Consider the following 17,256-nt stretch of genomic DNA (forward strand, 5'->3'; position numbering starts at 1 on the left):
CTGGTGCCGAATTGAGGAAGAGCAACACCCGCGTCAGACTCCACTGAGCACGCTGTCACACACAAGGCTCTTGTTTCTCCGTGTCTTTGCATGAGCAGCCCAGAGCTGGAGCAAGAGCGACTTGCCTTGTTTGGTCTGATCATCTACAGTTTGTGGGTGTGCCGTCGAGGAGGGAGAGCTCTGCCCTTCATTCACCCCACAGAGGCCCTGCTGTGGTGTTGGGGCACCAGGCACCACATTTGGGGTCTCGGGGTGGAGACTGATCCCGAAGTGATACAGGGGGATAAATGTCACTCCCGACGTGCTAGCTGTCAGATAGGCCAGGACACTTTCCCCAAAGTTGAAGAGTGAATTCTAAGGAACAGTGGAGGTTAAGAGTAGGAAAATTTACTGAGGAATAGGAATGGGGAATAAGAAGAGCTCCTGAGAGGGCCAGGGATGTAGCTCAGTGGCACCATGCCTACCTGGAAAGTGGAAGGTCCTGAGTTCTATCCCCAGTACAGAAAAAAAAAACAAGAATACCTCCTGAGACACAGGAAGGGTCCCAAATGGGTTGGCAATAAGTCTACTTCTCAAAGGAAGTTTTATAGAGCAAAGTCACGAGGCGGGGTATGAGGTGGGTAAGAACTATGATCAACCAATAGATTACGGGTGTCGTGGCGCAGGCACTGCTGACCCAACAGTAACAGGGGTGTGTGGGTGACGCCATTCGCCTTGCTGATGACCTGTGACCTTAGTCTTAGTCTTCTCGGTCTCAGTGGTGGAGAGGCCGCCCCCCAGCGAGACACCGGTCTCTCTGTACGGGAAGCCCGAAGGGTGGCACCAGTGACCCCCAGCTTCCGCTCATCCCCAGGGAAGTGTGCGCACCTGGCCATGTGCCTTTCATCTTCAGTGCGCCTCCAGCCATGGCTCCCCTGTGTCCTCGGCCCTGCGTTGACTTCCAGGCCCAGCCTGCCTGACGCCCGCAGTGTTTCTGCCTAACTCCCAGTCTGTATCAGAAGGACCAGCACAGTGGGCTGGGCAGGGGAAGAGGAGCTCCTCGGGTGACTTAGGGGTGAAGAGCTTCACAGACCAGGCAGACTGGCACCAGGAGGGTCAGTGTGATTTCAGTGTCAGGAGCTTTCCAGACGGATTCTGGCCCTGCCAGTTTCCTCCACCAGTCATACTCACATCGGCACATGTTCGTGTCCAGGGTGGTTCAGTGTTTGTCAGTGCAGTTGTGAGGTCCTGTGCACAGCCCCGCCTGTAGATGTTTATCACTCTGACCTGAGTTGGGTCAAATCCCGCTGAGATTTTGAGTATGGTGAGCCAGGAAGTGGGGAGCTTTCTATCTGTTCACCCAAGGTTCTGTCTGTCGTCTGTGGGCTGGGGACCCTGGACGAACCCGCCAGCACCATCAGTGAACGCTGTGCCCGCCAAGGTGTGGTTCCTGCAGAGGACCCGGGTGACGCTGTGGACCTGCAAGACACACTTGGCCGGGCCGGCGCAGGACACAGGCTGCCCTCTCCCACTGCAGGGACACATGACCTGGTGGGATCCATTACCAAGCAGCCGGCACCTGATGGAGGTCTCGCAGCCCACACCGCGGGTGACTCTTACTCTGCCCTGGTTGTCACTCCCACCCTGGGCATGCAGGACTTTGTTCCAGCCTCCTCAGTCCTGGCCTGAGAGCGGCCAAGCCAGGCAGGTGTGGCCAGGGACCTGCTTCCGAAAGTCCCTTCGGGCTGCTGCTCGTTACCATCATGTGTTGTCCAGCTGGCAAGGGAGGGGCCACTTCTTGGACAGCCAGCCAGCATGTGCTCATCCCCAGGAATGGGGATCAGGCCTCGGCCAGATGATGCAGCCTTCAGGAGAGGAGCAGTCCACTCAAGACTCACCACAAGGAGAGGGGCCGGCTGCAGGCTTTCATTGTGTCTTAGTTACTTTTCTCTTGTTGCTAAGACAAAATACCCGACACCCAAAGTTAAAGGGGAAGGGGTTTATTTAGCTCACAGTTTGTAGAGGTTTCAGTCCATAGTCAGCTGGCTCCAAGGCAGGGATGGCAAATAGGGATGGCAAACAGGGATGGCAGAGGAGAAACAACATGGCGCACACGAGGCAGCAGTGGCAACAAGAGAGTTTAACAGCATCTCTCTGCCCCTTTGTCTTAGTCACACTACAGGGACTAGGGCAGTGCCAAACCAATCACTCACGTGTAGTGGTTTAGTAACCACACACCCTTAACCCCACCATTGCACACTCCAGATTCAACTACCTCTGAGAAAGAAAGTTCCCCTCCTCTGCGTGAGGCTTTGGGGGCAGCTAGACACAAACTGTAACAATTGGTGACCATCGCCTCCGAGAAGTGTGACCAGGCAAGAGAAGGGAAACCTAGATGACCATGTGGCAGACGGCAGGGAGCTCACCACGGGTCAGGGCTGACACTGGGTCCAGTTGGCCCTAAAGGCAGGAAGCCAGGGAGAACGGGCCCGAGGTCCCGGCTGGGTCAGGATACACAGGGCGGGCTGACGGAGGTGGCGAGGCGGCGGCCTGCTCAGCAGGTGGGGACCCTGACCTGTCTGGGGCCATCAGTCAGCAGTGACCAACCATGCCATGGTCACTGGTGTTGGATTGCACCACCAGGCACGGTCTGGGGGTGGCACGGACGCCAGTGCAGGGAGGACGGGAGGTTTCCTCGGCACCTCTGAAGTGCAGACTCTGGGGGAGAATCTCGGGGACCCGTGAGTACCCTCACGTGCACCCCATCCGATGTGAGCAGGGTTACTGCTGCGGCTGCCCTCAGTGCAGGGTGAGTGTCACTCTTACTGCCATCATCCACACAAGGCCTCTGTCCATCAGCTGCCTGGGATACCTGCCCCCCTGAAGCCAGAGGAGAGGTGGCATAGAAGGGGTGACCTTCAGGGTGACCAGGGCGGCAGGTTGTTCCTGACCTCGAGAATCTGGTCAGTGCTGGCCCCAGCCCACTGCCATCCTCCATGTCAACACATCAGAAGCACAGGGACAGTGTGGTGGACACTGCTGTGTCCCTAGGAAGGCAGTGTGTGTGCAGCCAGTGCTGGGTCAGAGCTGTCCTCCGGCAGGTCTGGGAGGGTATGCTGTGAGCTCCCTGGGCTGCAGTGGGTCGGTCTGGGGGAGGGCATGTGCGGGTGGGGAACTGTGGGTCTTGGGGTGCCCGCCCAGAAGTGAGGGGCCCCTGAGGCACAGCCCACCCTTCAGACACCCACTCTGATGATGTCTCAAGGTTGCCACCCGCTGTGAGGGCCACACAACCACAGACAAGCTGGTCCCTGCCACGGTGCAGAAGGGGCAGCCGCACATAAAAAGCAGCACCGGAAGTTAACTCCAGTATATCCAAAGTATCGTTTCAACGTGGTCATGTGTGGTCAGCATGAACATTGCCCATGGGTGTCTTACACTCTCATTGACACACCGAGAATTCCAGGTCCAGGTGTGTCCTGCCCTCGGGGACACCTCCAGCACCAGGCACCAGCACTCAGGATGGCTGAGCAGAGGGGTAGTCCGGGGGCCCCCGCATTTCCCTGGACAGCTCCTCCCCTCGTTGAGCCACGGGTCCCCAGCTCTCAGTGGTGCTCGCCTTTTGGGTTTTGGGGGTGTTTAGATGTGTTTGTTGACTGACTATGGCTTCTGTACTCTGTTTTTTGGTACCGGGAATCGAAGTCAGGGCCTTGAGCTTGCCAGGCAGGCACTGTGCCACTGAGCTACATCCCCAGCCCTGGCTTCTGCACTCTGAAGCTGTCCTGAGTGCCGCCCATGTCCCCTACCCTCTCGGTGAGCATGCTTGTGGGTCCTGACCGCTTCCCAGCTTAATGTGAGCACTGGCATGGTGACTTGGTGGACAGGAGCCCCTGAGGAGCCGGCAGAGGGGGACAGGGCGGCTGGGAGCAGATAAGCATGTGGTGATGCGTTCATGGACAGGAGCTCCCTGAGCCCCGTGGAGGCAGTGGGCGTGGAGGAGCACTGGCTGTAGGCTGCAGTCCCGCTGCCCCAGTCCTGCTCCTGTACTTCAGGCCGGTGTGCAAGGTGCCCAGACCCCAGTCATCTGTGCAGGGACGAGCATGTGCCGAGCGAGACTTATTCCGAGAGCTGAGCGACTCCTCCTGCTTCACAGTGAAGGCAGCCCTCTCCTTCCCCCAGACACACTGCAAGCCCCGAAACCCTCCAGAGCCTGGGAGTAGTGATCCTGAGTGTGGCGGAAGCCGGCGGCAGGAGGGAATGAAGTCATGTCCCTGCTGACCGACAGGTGGCTGTGTGTGTGCACGTGTGCGGGCGCCTGGCTTCCAGCCTGCAGCTGTGGTCCTTGGGCTTGGGGTCCACCTGGGAGGCCCGTGCAGCTCCTCAGCTGGGGCAGAACCTGGACCTGGACCCCAGTGCGGCTGTAGTGACGCTCTTTGGTGTTAAGCATCAGGACCGAGCACGGCTCCTGGTGGAGCAAGGACAGGGCAGTGCTGAGTGTGTTGCTATGGGCAGGACCTGGGGCAGAGGCTCAGCCTGTATCTGCCCGCCATACCCAGGGCCCACAGTGGTGTCTCGGACCAGCCGTGCCTTGAGCTGGACCTGAGGGGAGTGTAAGGAGGGGACAGGATTTGCAAACCAGACTCTTCTGTTTTGTAGCGTGGGAGAGAGGGGAGAAGAGAGGTGAACGCAGCCTCAGAGCCTGGGCCTGTGAATCCTGTGGAGCAGGCGCCTGCCCCGTCTCAGGACAGGGAGCAGTTCTGACTTGGCCGCATTGTGTACAGGAGCAGAATATAAAGGGAAGGAGGGAGAACCACCGGATGCAGTATGCAGGGTGACTGGGACAGGGGCACAGGCCAGAACCTGGTGTCGGAGAAGAGGGCCAGCTCTTCCCTCCAGGCAGGCAGTGACCAGGATGCTCCCAGCTGGGGAGGCTCCCGCCGTCTGCACCGCACCAGCACTGTGAGCACCGGCCCGGCCCTCGGAGGGTGCGGAGGTCCTGCCCGAGCTCCCAGGCTGCTGCTCTCTGCCTGGCCTGGTGCTGACTTCCAGGCGCCGCCCCACACCAGGCTGCTCTGCAGTTTTCCTTTCTCCGGCGGCTATTCCGAGCACTGCTGGCTCTTGGGCTCTCCCTCCGCCTTCACCCCCTGCATGTCCGTCCCTGTGTTCCACCCAGCCTCAGTTCTCACTGCTGGTGATGAGCCGTGTGCCCTGGGGAGGCAGGGGCCTCTGCTCACCCAGCCCATGCCCTCAGCCTGCCCCATCTGAGAGGGCACCATCCCCGAGGTGGAATCTTAGTGTCGGGGATCGGAGATTCATGCCAGGGGCAGGCAGCTTGCTTCCAAGACCCTAGCCAGCCAGCTGCCTCTTGGTTTCCGAAGTTGTCCTATGTGGGTTGTTAGCCAATTTGTCAGATTCAGCGCCATCGCCAAACACTGTGCCTTAATTACTGACTCAGCCTGTGCTCGTCCTCATTAGACGGGTATCCAGTATTGTGCAAATACGCCTGCCATGCCGTTGGAAGGTATATAATTTCAGCTCTTCAGAGCCCCCTTGTGTACTAACATGTTGGTGTTTGTGAATTCGGCTGTGTTTGCTTAGTCCTCTGGCTAATTCGTCTTCAGGAGGGAATCAGTCATGAGAGATTAGCATAGAAATAGAAATTGCTTGGTGTCTGCCCGCTCCGGGTGGCAGTTTTCTGTCTTGGTGCGGGCGGCATCAGGGCTGCTTGTGTCCTGCAATGTGGCTGATTCGCCGTCCTGGCAGGCGGCTGTGGCGGCTGCTCCTGTCCACGCTGTGTTCTGCCACCTCTGTCCATGCTGGGGGTGAGAGAAGATCTGCTGCAGTGTTAGACGCTGGGCACTGCAGGCTCCCATCGCGATGTGCAGGCCTTGCAGTGCGGGTGCAGTGGGGAGCAGGTGGACAGGCAGGGACATCGGCAGTTCTCAGCCCCCGAGTCCGGTCATGCCCCATACCCTTCTCTTTCTCATAAAGCAGCACCACCTGCCATGGCTGTCCTGGGCCGTGTCCTGACCACGTACTGCTGGCCACGGGGTACAGGGCACCCCCAGCATCCGCTGCCGGGCTCCCATTCCCCCATCCCTGTTTCCCAGCAAGGACACAGAGGGCCGGTGCCGAGCTACCCAGCTGTGGGGCCCCGGGAGCAGCCAGGATTTGCCAGTAACTCAAGTTCTAAGGTGTTTGGGTGAACGGGCCAGGCAGCAGGATCCCCGTGTGGGCAACTGCACCCATGCAGTGCCTTCTTGGTGGTGTCAAAACTGGATTCTCTCTCAGTGCTGGAGCAGGGACCCAGGCTCGAGTGCTGCTGGCCAAGTTCACGGACCTCCAGCGACCCCTGCCCAAGGTCGCAATCTCCAGCACCTGTGCCCCCGCCCACCAGCACACGGCACAGCAAAGTGGAGCTGAGGCCCCCAGCGGGGAATGTTGAGCCTCTGTGTGTGTGCAGCATGGGTGGAGTGGCGCAGGCGTCCAGCCCCACCCGCAGCACTGTCGGAGCCCAGCAGTGCCCATGGCCAGAGCGGCTCCGTCTCCAGCTCTGCAGGCCGGGATCTGGCACAGGGCACCTTCTTTAGTCTCTCAGAGACACTGCGGGGGCAGGATGGAGCCCTCAGCTCATAGCTCCCCGTTTCCCAGGACCAGGAAGTCCACGCTGAGCATGTCTGCCCTGCTGTGCCCCTGGTTCCTGAGCCTGTGGAAGTGGAAGCTCTGGCTCCTTCCCGCTGCTGTGGGCTCAGAGCCTGCAGGTCCAGAGTGGGCCAGTCATTCTGCTCAGAGCTGATGGTTTTACTTCGGCTCTGGTCCCCACAGGTCCTAAGTCAGGTCGCTGAGTGTGAAAGTTTCCACCTCAGGTTGGATGCTCAGTGTGCCTTCCTCATCCCGACGAGTCTGTGTTTAAAAACAGGTACGTGGCAGAAAAAGCAGCAAGAGCCAGCAAATGTGCAAGATTTTTACAGGACAGAGAAGACCCAGTTGCCCTCATGGATCACGGTGAGAGCGGTGAGAAGCAGGAAGCCTCCGCCCCTGTGCCCTGTGGAAGTGAGGTGACTGGCATGGCGGCGCCCCAGAGCCCTGGCCTCGGGGCCAGGCAGCAGCAGACCAGAGCCAGACCAGCAGGGGACTTGCTCTTCCTCATCACACCCAGCGAGTCCCGTGTCGGGAGGGTGAAGACCGCCTCATGCAGACTGGCGGAGGCCTCTCAGTCCCCTGTGACTGGGAGGCAGCCTCTGGGAAGTGGCACAGGAACCTGAAGCACACGCGTCTTCTGCCCCCATGTGGGAGTCTTGTCTTGGCAGCGTGTGCAGACACCGACGAGGGACTGCGTTGTCCCTGATCCCTGAAAATCTGAAGACTGTCCTCAGGAGGATCTGCCGCTGTAGATCGGCCTGTGCAGGAGGCTGGACGGCAGCCTGTGTTCATCTCCACCGTAACTGAGTTAGTGGGTTGTTTGTTTCAGCTGAAACTCGACGGCCTCATGAGGTGACAGGAGGGCCGGCCTGGAGCTCCAGGCTGCTGTGCGGGGCTCTGCCATCAGGGCAGAGATGGGGGGACCCAGGGACTTTGGCAGGTGGCATCTCCCGCTTGAACTCTCCGTGCAGAGGTCCCAGTCCTCCTGGCACAGTGATGGGCTCCAGCGTGCTCACAGAGGCGCCGGGGAAATCCGGCCTGCGCCGTTGTGTTGGCCTCGAGCTTGGAGAAGGGCTCAGGCCATGGTGGCTCCGATCTGTGACCCCTGGTTTCTCCGTCCTCTTCTCTCCCAGGGTCCCCACCGGCAGCCACCTCCCTGGACCTGCAGAAAACTCAGCTATATCCATGGCGAAATGCTTTATTTAAAGCTAGAACATTTTTTTGCTGTTTGGTTTTTGTGTTTCTGAGGTGGGGTCTCACTATGTAGCCCAGGCTGGCCTGGAACTTGTGGAGATCCTCCTGCCTCAGTCTCCTGAGTGCTGGGATTGCAAGCGTGTGCCACCACACCTGGCTAAAAGCTAGATGTTAAAGCTGTTTGCAGTTTATCCCAGACTTGAGAGTCTGCCACGCTGTAGTAGAAGTCGTGTCTTGTTTTGCTGGGAAAATGTCTTAGCAGAGTGCTGGACACACCCAGCACAGTGTTTGGGCTCTGAGCCTGTGTGGCTGGGAGGGGAGGTAGCTCTGTTGCGATGGGTGACAGGTCCATGTCATCTGTCTGAAGAGTGCAGCACCGTGGTTTTTGCGTCTGTACCAAGTTCTGCAGCCACCAGCGTAATGTAATCTTTTGGTCATTGCAAGTTTGCAATGCTAATGGTCACACTCCTCAGGGGGAGTCGGTGCGTGGACATCACCCAGGTCCATTCTTTTCCTGCCCCTTTCCTTCCCTCCCCCTCCCTCCAACTCTTGGTCCTTCCCATTTGCAAAAGGTCTGTCTTCCTGTTTCCTGTTATCTGTCTTTTGTTTTGCTCTTTGACTTATTTATACTTTGGGTTTCTCATGTAAGAGAAACCATGCGATGTTTAGGCTTGTGTGTCTGATTGATTTCACTCAACTTTCTGTTAAGCGCATCCACTTTCCTACAGAGGACTCGAGTTTATCCTTCTTTGTGGCAGAGTAGTGCTCCACTTTTTGTGAACACTGCATTTCTTTGTCCATCACCTGTCCATGGACACACAGGCTGCTTTAATCTCAAAGCATCTTTAAAACCTCCCGCAGCTGGCCCCCACCCCACCGCACATCTCTGTCCCTGTGGATCAGCCTGCCGGGACGCTTCCCTTAGGCAGTCAGTGTTAGGCCCAAGGTTTGCCTCCCTGCTGCCCAGGGCAGTGCGCCCCATCTCCCCAGCTGTCTGCGGGTCTGCCGCCCTCGCTGTGCGTCTAGGGTTCAGCTAGGGCAGCTCTTCCTGTTCTCCAGGCACCGTGCGCGTCTCAGGTGCATAGTGACAAGGGTTTCTGGCGGACGGCTCCCCCACCCCCGGGACCTCCCAGCCAGACGCCCCCCAAGCACAGCCAGCAACGTCCTCAGCGGCCCCTCTGGCACCCCAGGGTGGACGGATCCTCAGACGAGCACAGGCGCCGGGCGCCTCCCGTCCCTCCCCAGTGATGACTGAGCTAAGCGTCCCAGCACTGCTCAGCATTAGCTTGCAGCTCTCCTTAGGCTTCTGCCTACATCCTGGGCCCCACGGTAGCTGGGTCCTTGTTCAGTCTGCAACAGCGTCCACCTCCTCTGGATGGCTCGAGGAAGAAGCTGCTGTCATGGGAGAGGAAGAGAGGGACCTCGGCCTCCTGGGGAACCTGCAGAGCTCCTGTCGCCCTGCGGGGGTCAGCCGGGGTTCCCCAAGATCTGCAGATGTAGCGACGTGACCCAGGGGGGTTGGTCAGGAGCCAGCAGAGCGGCCCCCTTTGGCCTCGGTTTCTGTACTGTAAGCCGGTTTGATCCGAGGTGCTCTGAAGCATTCCTGTCCTGCCCCTGGGCTGCACTGCGGAGTCTGGGGCTTCAGGCAAACCCAGTTCCAGGTCGGCACACAGCCTTTGACAACTTTCTGGTTCTGGATCCTGGACGCATAAGAAGAACATGCAAGAGAGGAACCGGACTCCGCAGTGCTAGACGCGAACCCTACCTGAGATCTGCCTCTGCCCCCTCGGGATGCAGCCCCGCGGTGACCTAGAGATGCCGCAGCACTGTCATGGTGGGAAGGGGCTTCCGGGAGAGTGGGGTGTGCGTGGCCCAAGACCCCTCTGTGCTCAGGGACCCTGCTGACGCCACAGCGAGCCCCAGGCAGCGCCTTGCAAGCTGCCTGTCTCCACCTGTGCCCGAAGTCTGGGGTGGATGGTGAGGGAGCTCCTGACCGTGACTGCAGTGGTGGTGCCTCCAGCAAGAGGCGTGCAGGGCAGTGGGAACCAGCGCCCCATGTTCTGAAGTTGGGCAGGGCAGAGTTGCTTGAGATTTTTGTTCTCTTGAAAATTAACCTATAATCCTAGCACTCAGGAGGCTGAGGCAGGAGAATCACTGAGAGTTCCAGGCTAGCCTGGGCTACTAGAGTTCCAGGGCAGCCTGAACTACATAGGAAGACCCTGTCTCAAAATAAATAAATATCAGAAAGAAGAAAAATTAACATCCAAGTATGACTAACCCCTTAAAGTTTATGGGATTATATTTTCCCGCCTCTTATTCACTGCCCAAATTTTAGGAGTAAACAGTCTCAAATTACTTTTCTTTAAAACAAATCTCTATTTTAAATGCACTTCTGCACCCAGGTGTGCTGTTGCACACCTGTAATCCTAGCTACTCAGGATCCTGAGGCAGGAGGATCTCCAGTTAGGGAAATTTAGTGAGACTGTCTCAAAACAAAAGCTGTCAGAAAGGACTGAGGACGCAGCTTGGAGGTAGGTAGATCATTCACTGGAGTGAGCAGGCCCAGGGGTCAGTCCTGTCGTTGTGGCAAACTGGACAGTGTGGCCTCAGCGGCCCCGTTCTGTGCTCCGCCTGGGGTGCTCAGGAACGTTGGGTCCGACCAGGCCCGGGCCAGGATGGGCAGGGGGCCCGGCCCGTTACCAAGCCCCTGCCTGCTCCTCCTTCCAGGCCTCGGAGTTTCCTCGCACTTGGTTGCACCCTCCTTGCTGTGTCCAACCCACATCCCGATGCTGCCCAGGAGCAGGAGCCAGGAGGGCTCTGAGCCCCAGCCGTGTGCAGCACTCCCTTGGTTGTGCTGCTCTGGCCCTCGGTGCTTTGTCAGCCACTGTGGGCAGGGTCGCGTGGCGGCCTGGACTGCACTGTCACCATGGTCCTTGCTAACTGTGTCCACGTTGTGAGCTGAGTCTTCCCAGCAAGGCCTCCTGGCTCGGCCTGACTCTGTCAAGTGGTTCTCAGGGAGCAGTCAGGGACAGCGGGATTAGAATTTCACTGCATCCTCGAGGTCCCCGGGAGCAGCCGGGGTCCACCCATGCGTTGCCCTGAAGCCAGCCGACCAGGGATGAAGCAGGACTGCCACACCCTTCCTGCCAGCTCCAAAGCCTCCCTTCCACTCCAGCTGCAGTTTGGGCGTCCTCTCCCCAGCCCCCTCACTGGCCTGGAGGAAGGGGGTGCAGCACCAGTGCCTGCCCCTGTCCCCGACTGCAGCCCTCCACCTCCCCTCCCACCTTTCTCTCTGTGGTCCGGGATGAGCACACAGCATCGTCCCCAAATGTGCACCTGCTTCAAGAAGTCCCCTGTTCCCCGGGGGCGGAAGAGCAGGCGCGGAGGCACAGGGAGGCCCCTGACAGCGGAGGGCGGGGCGTCCAGAGCAGGCCTGTGACTTGGCCTCAGTGAGTGTCCTCGGAAGTGGACAGGAGGTGCCCATACCCCTCCGTTTAGCCCCTGGTGGCTCTGGGTGGCTTCAGCTTCCAAGTCACCCAGAATCTGGCCACCACCGCCCCAGAATCTTCTGGGAGAACCACGTGGTATACAGATATGCATGCCCTCTTCTTCCATTCAGTTGTGTTCTTCAGTGTGGTTTCCCAAGTCCCTGAGAATGCATAGTTGTAGGTTTGGCTGTGTCCAGAGAGATGGGAGAAGGAGGGCTCCCCGCTCCTGGGTGTAGAGATCCATGTGTGAGCACCATGAGGGCCACAGATCCCTGTCAAGGATGTGGCAGCCTCACCATGGCTGGGAAGGCTGCTGCGGGCAGTGGTGGAGCCCAGAGGGAGGCTTCCCAGGCTGCTGGCTTCACCTGGCTGGCAGCCCTGGGGGCTGTGTCTCTGGATGCATACGTCTCCAGCCTCCTGGCTTGCTGGTCATGCTGCTCGAGGGTGACTTATCTCAGGCCGTGTATAAAGTATTGGAACTTGTGGACATACATATAGGTAACGGGACTCCCTGCAGTGCTTTAGGTCAGTGACAATGACGTTAGGAGAAGGGAGGGCCAGGGCCTGCGTTCTCAGCCTGCACACCCTGCCCAGCCTCTGGTCCCTCCCAGGAGCTGCAGCCCAGGATGCTGTGAGGAGGATGCTCTTGGTACATCTGTGCCATGGAGCCTGGTCTGGCCAGGAGCAACTCCGTCTGGTCCGTTCCCAGGGCCCAGGTGGCCCCAGCGCCCGTGGACGTGACCTTCACCGTCCCTGCAGGTGCCTGGAGGGTGCAGCTGAGCATCCAGGGACTTGGCCTTCCCCTTGCTCATGTGGATGCTCGGCAGCCAGGGAAGCATGGGTGCTTGCAGGATAGGTCGCTGCTCCCGAGGAGAGACAGAGGTCCACACAGGTGCAGCGCACTGCGTGCTGGGGACACATACCAGGGCTTCTTGTGGACACCAGCCCCCAGGGCAGGTCTGCTGCCCTGGCCCTGACCCCCAGAGTCTGGCTGGGCACCTTGCGTGGGTGACAGCTCTGTGAAGTGCCAGCACCTTGGGGGACAGAGCCGGACATCAGGAGGGTGGGGTGGGGCCCTCAGCACATGTCAGTGTTGCCTCACACTCCTGCCCCTTCGGCCGGGAGCCTTGGTTTCCGCCGCTTTGCTGCACCCGGGGCTGCTGCCTCCCTGCTCCTGGAACCCTGGCATGCGGGCCGTGGCTCAGCGTGGCTTTGGTGTCCTGGTCCCTCCTCTGTGCACGGCCCAGTCAGGAGGAGTGCTCATGCAGGTCCCTCTCGCAGAGCTGCATCCTCACCACCTGTGTGCTGTGCCCCGAATCAGAGGAAGTCAGACCCCATCACCCGCCCCTCTCAGGAAGCCTTGCCGAGCTCCTGCCTGACTGGTGGAGGGCTTGTGCTGTTTTGAGCCAAGGTTCTGGCTTCCTTTCCCCAAATCGTCAGCCGGAAGACCCCACCGGTCCTGCCGAGCTCTGTTTCTAATGAGCCCGAATTGTGCTGTTCTCACAACAGCCGCATCCAGAGAATCCGAGTCTCCATGGCACAGACGACCACCCTGGCGCCACTGGGGACAGCGCAGCACAGGCCTGTGCAGCAGGGAGACAAGGCACCCTCCCCTGTCACCCGGTGCAGCAGACGAGACGGCTCTGTGCCGAGGAGCAGGCGAGGGTGGGAGCCATGTGGCAGGTGCCCCGGAGTGGCTGACACTGCCCTCTCTGTCCCCACAGTGCGCCGGGGAGGAGAACTGGGTGGACAGCCGCACCATCTACGTGGGACACAAGGAGCCGCCACCGGGCGCCGAGGCCTACATTCCACAGAGATACCCCGACAACAGGATCGTCTCCTCCAAGGTAGCCCGCTGCACTCCGCAGTGGCCCTGCTTGCAGTCACAGCTGCCCCTGCACCCTGGTCACGGCGCGGCCCCACCCAAGAGCGTGTGACCAGGGCTGCGCCCCCTGCCTCTCCCGCCCACACCTCATGCTGCTCACTTCCCCCACACCAGCTTCCCCTCTGTGAAGGCTGTGTTGCAGGCAGAGGGTGAGTACCTGTCACCCACTACCCCGGCCAGGGTCTCCTCACATGTGACATGTGAACACGCCACTGCCTCCACGGCCTCAGCTCCTGAGGAGAACAGCACTGAGCATCGGGGTGCCTGGGGCGCAGGGAGCAGGAGGAGTTCTGGTCGTCACAGGCGGGAAGGGCAGAATCATGTTCCCCATGAGTGGGAACAGCCAGGGACCAGGCAGGAGAGCAGCAGGTGGGGAGCACCCCACACACACACCAGATGCAGGGCGTGCGGTGTCCGAGCCTGCGCAGGGTGTGCAGTGGTGCGGCCGGGGGTCGGCTGCCCTGGGCGTAGGCATCCTGGGCGGGACTGGAGCAGCAGGCCTGATAGTTGGTCACTTACCTCTCGCGGCGTCCCTCCTGTGTGCAGACCTGTGGCAGAGTGGCCAAGTCCTTCACGAACTTCAGAGAGGCCCTCTCGTCTGTTACCATCTGACACCGGAAAAGCTCAGCTTCTCAGAGCCTTTGTTATGGGTTTTGTTTATAACAGCACAGTTTTAAAAAGTGTGACTTGAACATCTAGAAACACAACATAGGTAAATAAAATGCTCAAAAGCAGAATCCCGACCTACTCAGCGGCCCTCCATCTACAGACTTGATAAACGAAGAGGAGCTCACCCCAGAAACAGGTCTGTAGAGTCCGGTGCTCTGCATGTGACCGGCTGGCCCACGGCCCTCGCAGGGTTTCTGTGTGTGGTGCCCTCTGGCCCCAGAGGCTGAGAAATGAGGACCTGCTAAGTGAGCTCTTAGAAGCCAAGACTGAGCAGCAGGAGGGCGGGCGGGTGCTCTGCCCATGGCCATGTGTCGGGCAGCCGGGCCGTCGGCCCAGGGGCCCGAGATGGTGGCAGCTGTCAGCGAGGCTGCCACATCGACCCACAGGACCGTGTGTCAGAGCCCTGTGCTCTCCATACACACCCGGGCCCTGGCTGCCCCGGGGTAGGGCTGTGCCTTGGCACCCTGGCCTCTGGCTCTTCCTGGTCAGTGGGAAGTCACCAAGTTCTGCAGGCCTCAGGGAGCAGCCGCAGAAAGCCCCAGATGGGACTCTGAAGCCCCTGGCAGCAGTTTGTGGAGAGAAGCCTGAATGGAGCGATGTCCATACCTTGGCTGTCCGAGCAGTTTCAGGGCCAGTCTGTCACTTCTTTGCTTTTGTTTTCAAATACTCCTGCAGCCCAAAGGAGGGCCCTGTGGGACGGGAGCCCCAGGGGTGGTGGTGGGGGAAACCCGGGTGGTTGCATGGGAGCCGTGGGTATCAGGAGCGTGTCAAAACTGATTCTCCACTAGGGCCCTGCATACCAGGAAGCCCTCCAGCAGGAACCAGCAGGATCAAGTCAATACCCTCAGAGAGCAGTTGGGGTCCCTGGCTCTGCCAGCGGGAGGGCGGATGGCGGTCGAGGTGCCCCAGAGCACCAGACGCCTCGCTCTGACACCACCCTGTGCCCTTGTGGCCTTGGTTGCTGGAGGAGGTGGGTCTGGCCTTGCTCTGACAGCCAGGTCCTAAGAAGCACAGTTGCAGAGGGAGAGCACGTGGGTCAGACCCAGGAAGGAGTGGACCAGCCCGGACAGGAGGACTGGAAGCCAGCAGGGTCAGCTGCGAGCACCTCTGACTCACAGAGACTGAGGCGGATTTTTGTGCAATTCTCCAGTATGCACTGGAGCACTCTGACTGTTTTCATTGATAACAAGGAATTTCACAACAGGTTTTGGAGAATGTCAGCAGAATTGCGTCCATGTTTTCTTGGATGAGAATTTTGGTTTCTTCCTTATAAAACCGAAGGACATTTCTCAGCATGTTCCTCTCGCGCCTCAGCATGGGGAGTGCCTGGCCCTCCTGTGTCACACTCCTCCTGCTCTGGCTCCTCTGCAGCCTCTATGGGACCGATCTCAGCGCTCTGGGCCCTTGTAGGGGGAAACACCTGGTGAGAGGAGGAAAGGTGGTGACAATGGGCACAGGTCCCCCCGGGAAAGCCCCTGGCATGGACAGTGAGGGTCAGCTGCTCGCCACCCCGCATTTCAGAAACAACATCTGTGCACACGCCGCTTTGCCCCTTGGGTGCTGCAGAATCAAGGACTCCTTTCTTTTTTTTTTTTTTTGGTACTGGGGATTGAACTTGGGACCTTGTGCTTGCGAGGTAGACGCCAGAACCACTTAGCTAAATCCCCAGCCCTAGGACTCCTTTCTTTACACCACCAGTCTGTGCCTTCAAGAAAGGAGAATCTCTTTGATCACAGGAAATGAGGAATTAGAATTAGCCTCCCACCTGGTAGATGTGTGTTTCCATTTAAGCCCCAAGCCCAGGAGCGGCCATGAGTCACCATCCCAAGTATCTGTGAGGAACTGAAGAGCAGAACATGCGCAGGGCCCTGGGAGGGGTCAGCGCCCTCAGCCATGCTGTCCCTGAGCCTGCCCTGTGTGTGATGGCCCCCTTCTGACAGCCGTCCAGCACGGTCCTGACCCACTGCCCTTGTCGTGCCTGCTCCGGTCACAGAGAAAGATGGGCCTCACCCTGCATGGGTGGCAGCCACCCACATGGCCCAGAATCTGGTCACCAGTGTGTTTTAGGGCAGTCACATGCACGCCTGCGGCCGGATCCGTTTCAGGGAAATAATAGCCCAGGAGCTGGACAGTGTCCAGTTGCACAGACGCGGCGCCCGGGTTGCTCTGCGCTGTCTCATGGCACAGACTCGGGTGGGGCAGGCGGGGCGTGCAGGAGCCACGCTCCAGCCAGAGCCTGGCTCACTGGGGGAGCTGGCAGCCACGTGGGCTCAGGGTCCCGCCAAGGGTGGGGACAGCCACAGAGCCAGCTGATGTCTGGAGGGAAAAGCGTGGCCTTGCTGATGGACCTTGAGGTTCCGCCTCCCTCAGAGCACACGCTTTGTAACCAAGTAATGTGTATTAGAAATGTGGGGAAATACTTTAATTAATTCATGGGTGACAAATTGTTGTCTGGGTGCAGGGGAATAAAGCTGATTTCATAGAGTAGGACCTTAAAATAATTCCATTTTGGGGTATCTCTTAAAAAGGAAAAGAATATGAAATATAAATGCTGGGGACAGAATATCCCAATTCTCCTTTTAAAAATGAATGGAAAGTAATTGATTTTTTTCTTTATGGTCTACTTAAGAGAAAATATATCTTTCTTGGACTGAGGATGTAGCTCAGCGGTGCAGCGCCTGCCTGCCAAGCCTGAGCCCCTGAGTTCAATCCCTGATACCAAAAAAGAAAAAAATATCTCTTTAAAATTTAGAAGATTGGCCAGGGATTTAGCTCAGTGGTTCCACCGCCTGCTTCGCAAGCGCAAGGACCCGAGTTCGATCCCTGTTACCAAATAAATAAAATTTAGAAGATTGATTGTATGTGCAGTTTTCAGGGTCTGTAGTTTTGAGGACCTGCTGTGGCCGGGCTTGAGCCTCGCTGCCGTCCTTCAGGGCCGCCTGTCACCCTCGCCTTGCAGGCAGGGATGCAGTCACTGCAGGAGGAAAAAGCTACAGGACTCGAAAGGACTGGAGAAGATGAGCGGATGGAGAGGTGTCCGTATCCCTGGAGAGGACAACTCGGCACCAGCCTGACCGGGGCTCCCATCAACCCACACCTAGGTCCCAGCACATCGCTTTAGTAGATCTCAGCCACCTAGCTCTGAATCCTCGTGAAAAGGCACAAAACCCAGAGTGGAGGGCAGGGAGGGCTGACAGCACTAATGCTAGAGCTTCCCATAGCCCACGATATGAAGAAGACTCGTGTGGCTGAAAGTGAGAAACAGATCGGCGGAACAGAGCAGAGCCCACAACCAGACATGGTCAGCGGTCGCGGACAGAGAGCAGGGAGAGAATAAATGGTGCTGGAATGGTTGGCATACCGGGAAGAAACGAGACACTGCTTTTACACCTGCCACAAAAA

General features: G+C 58.7%; 1 protein-coding gene across 10 annotated transcripts in view; it reads left to right on the forward strand.

Moving 5' to 3' along the window:
• The window catches only part of Atp11a (ATPase phospholipid transporting 11A), a 93,994-nt gene that overhangs the window by 30,558 nt on the left and 46,180 nt on the right, over positions 1–17,256 (forward strand). For all 10 annotated transcript variants that reach the window (XR_002387345.2, XR_015443851.1, XM_087193151.1 and 7 more), the window contains exon 2: positions 13,025–13,147. Coding sequence is in view for 8 of the 10 variants with exons in the window: in XM_087193151.1 (XP_087049277.1) it covers positions 13,025–13,147 (123 nt within the window). In the remaining 2 variants the exon portion in view is untranslated. The remainder of the gene's footprint in view (positions 1–13,024; positions 13,148–17,256) is intronic.

Source organism: Heterocephalus glaber, unplaced genomic scaffold (assembly GCF_053883595.1).
Source record: "Heterocephalus glaber isolate CG9 unplaced genomic scaffold, H.glaber_assembly_v1.0 deba00001579, whole genome shotgun sequence".
Lineage (NCBI taxonomy): Eukaryota > Metazoa > Chordata > Mammalia > Rodentia > Bathyergidae > Heterocephalus > Heterocephalus glaber.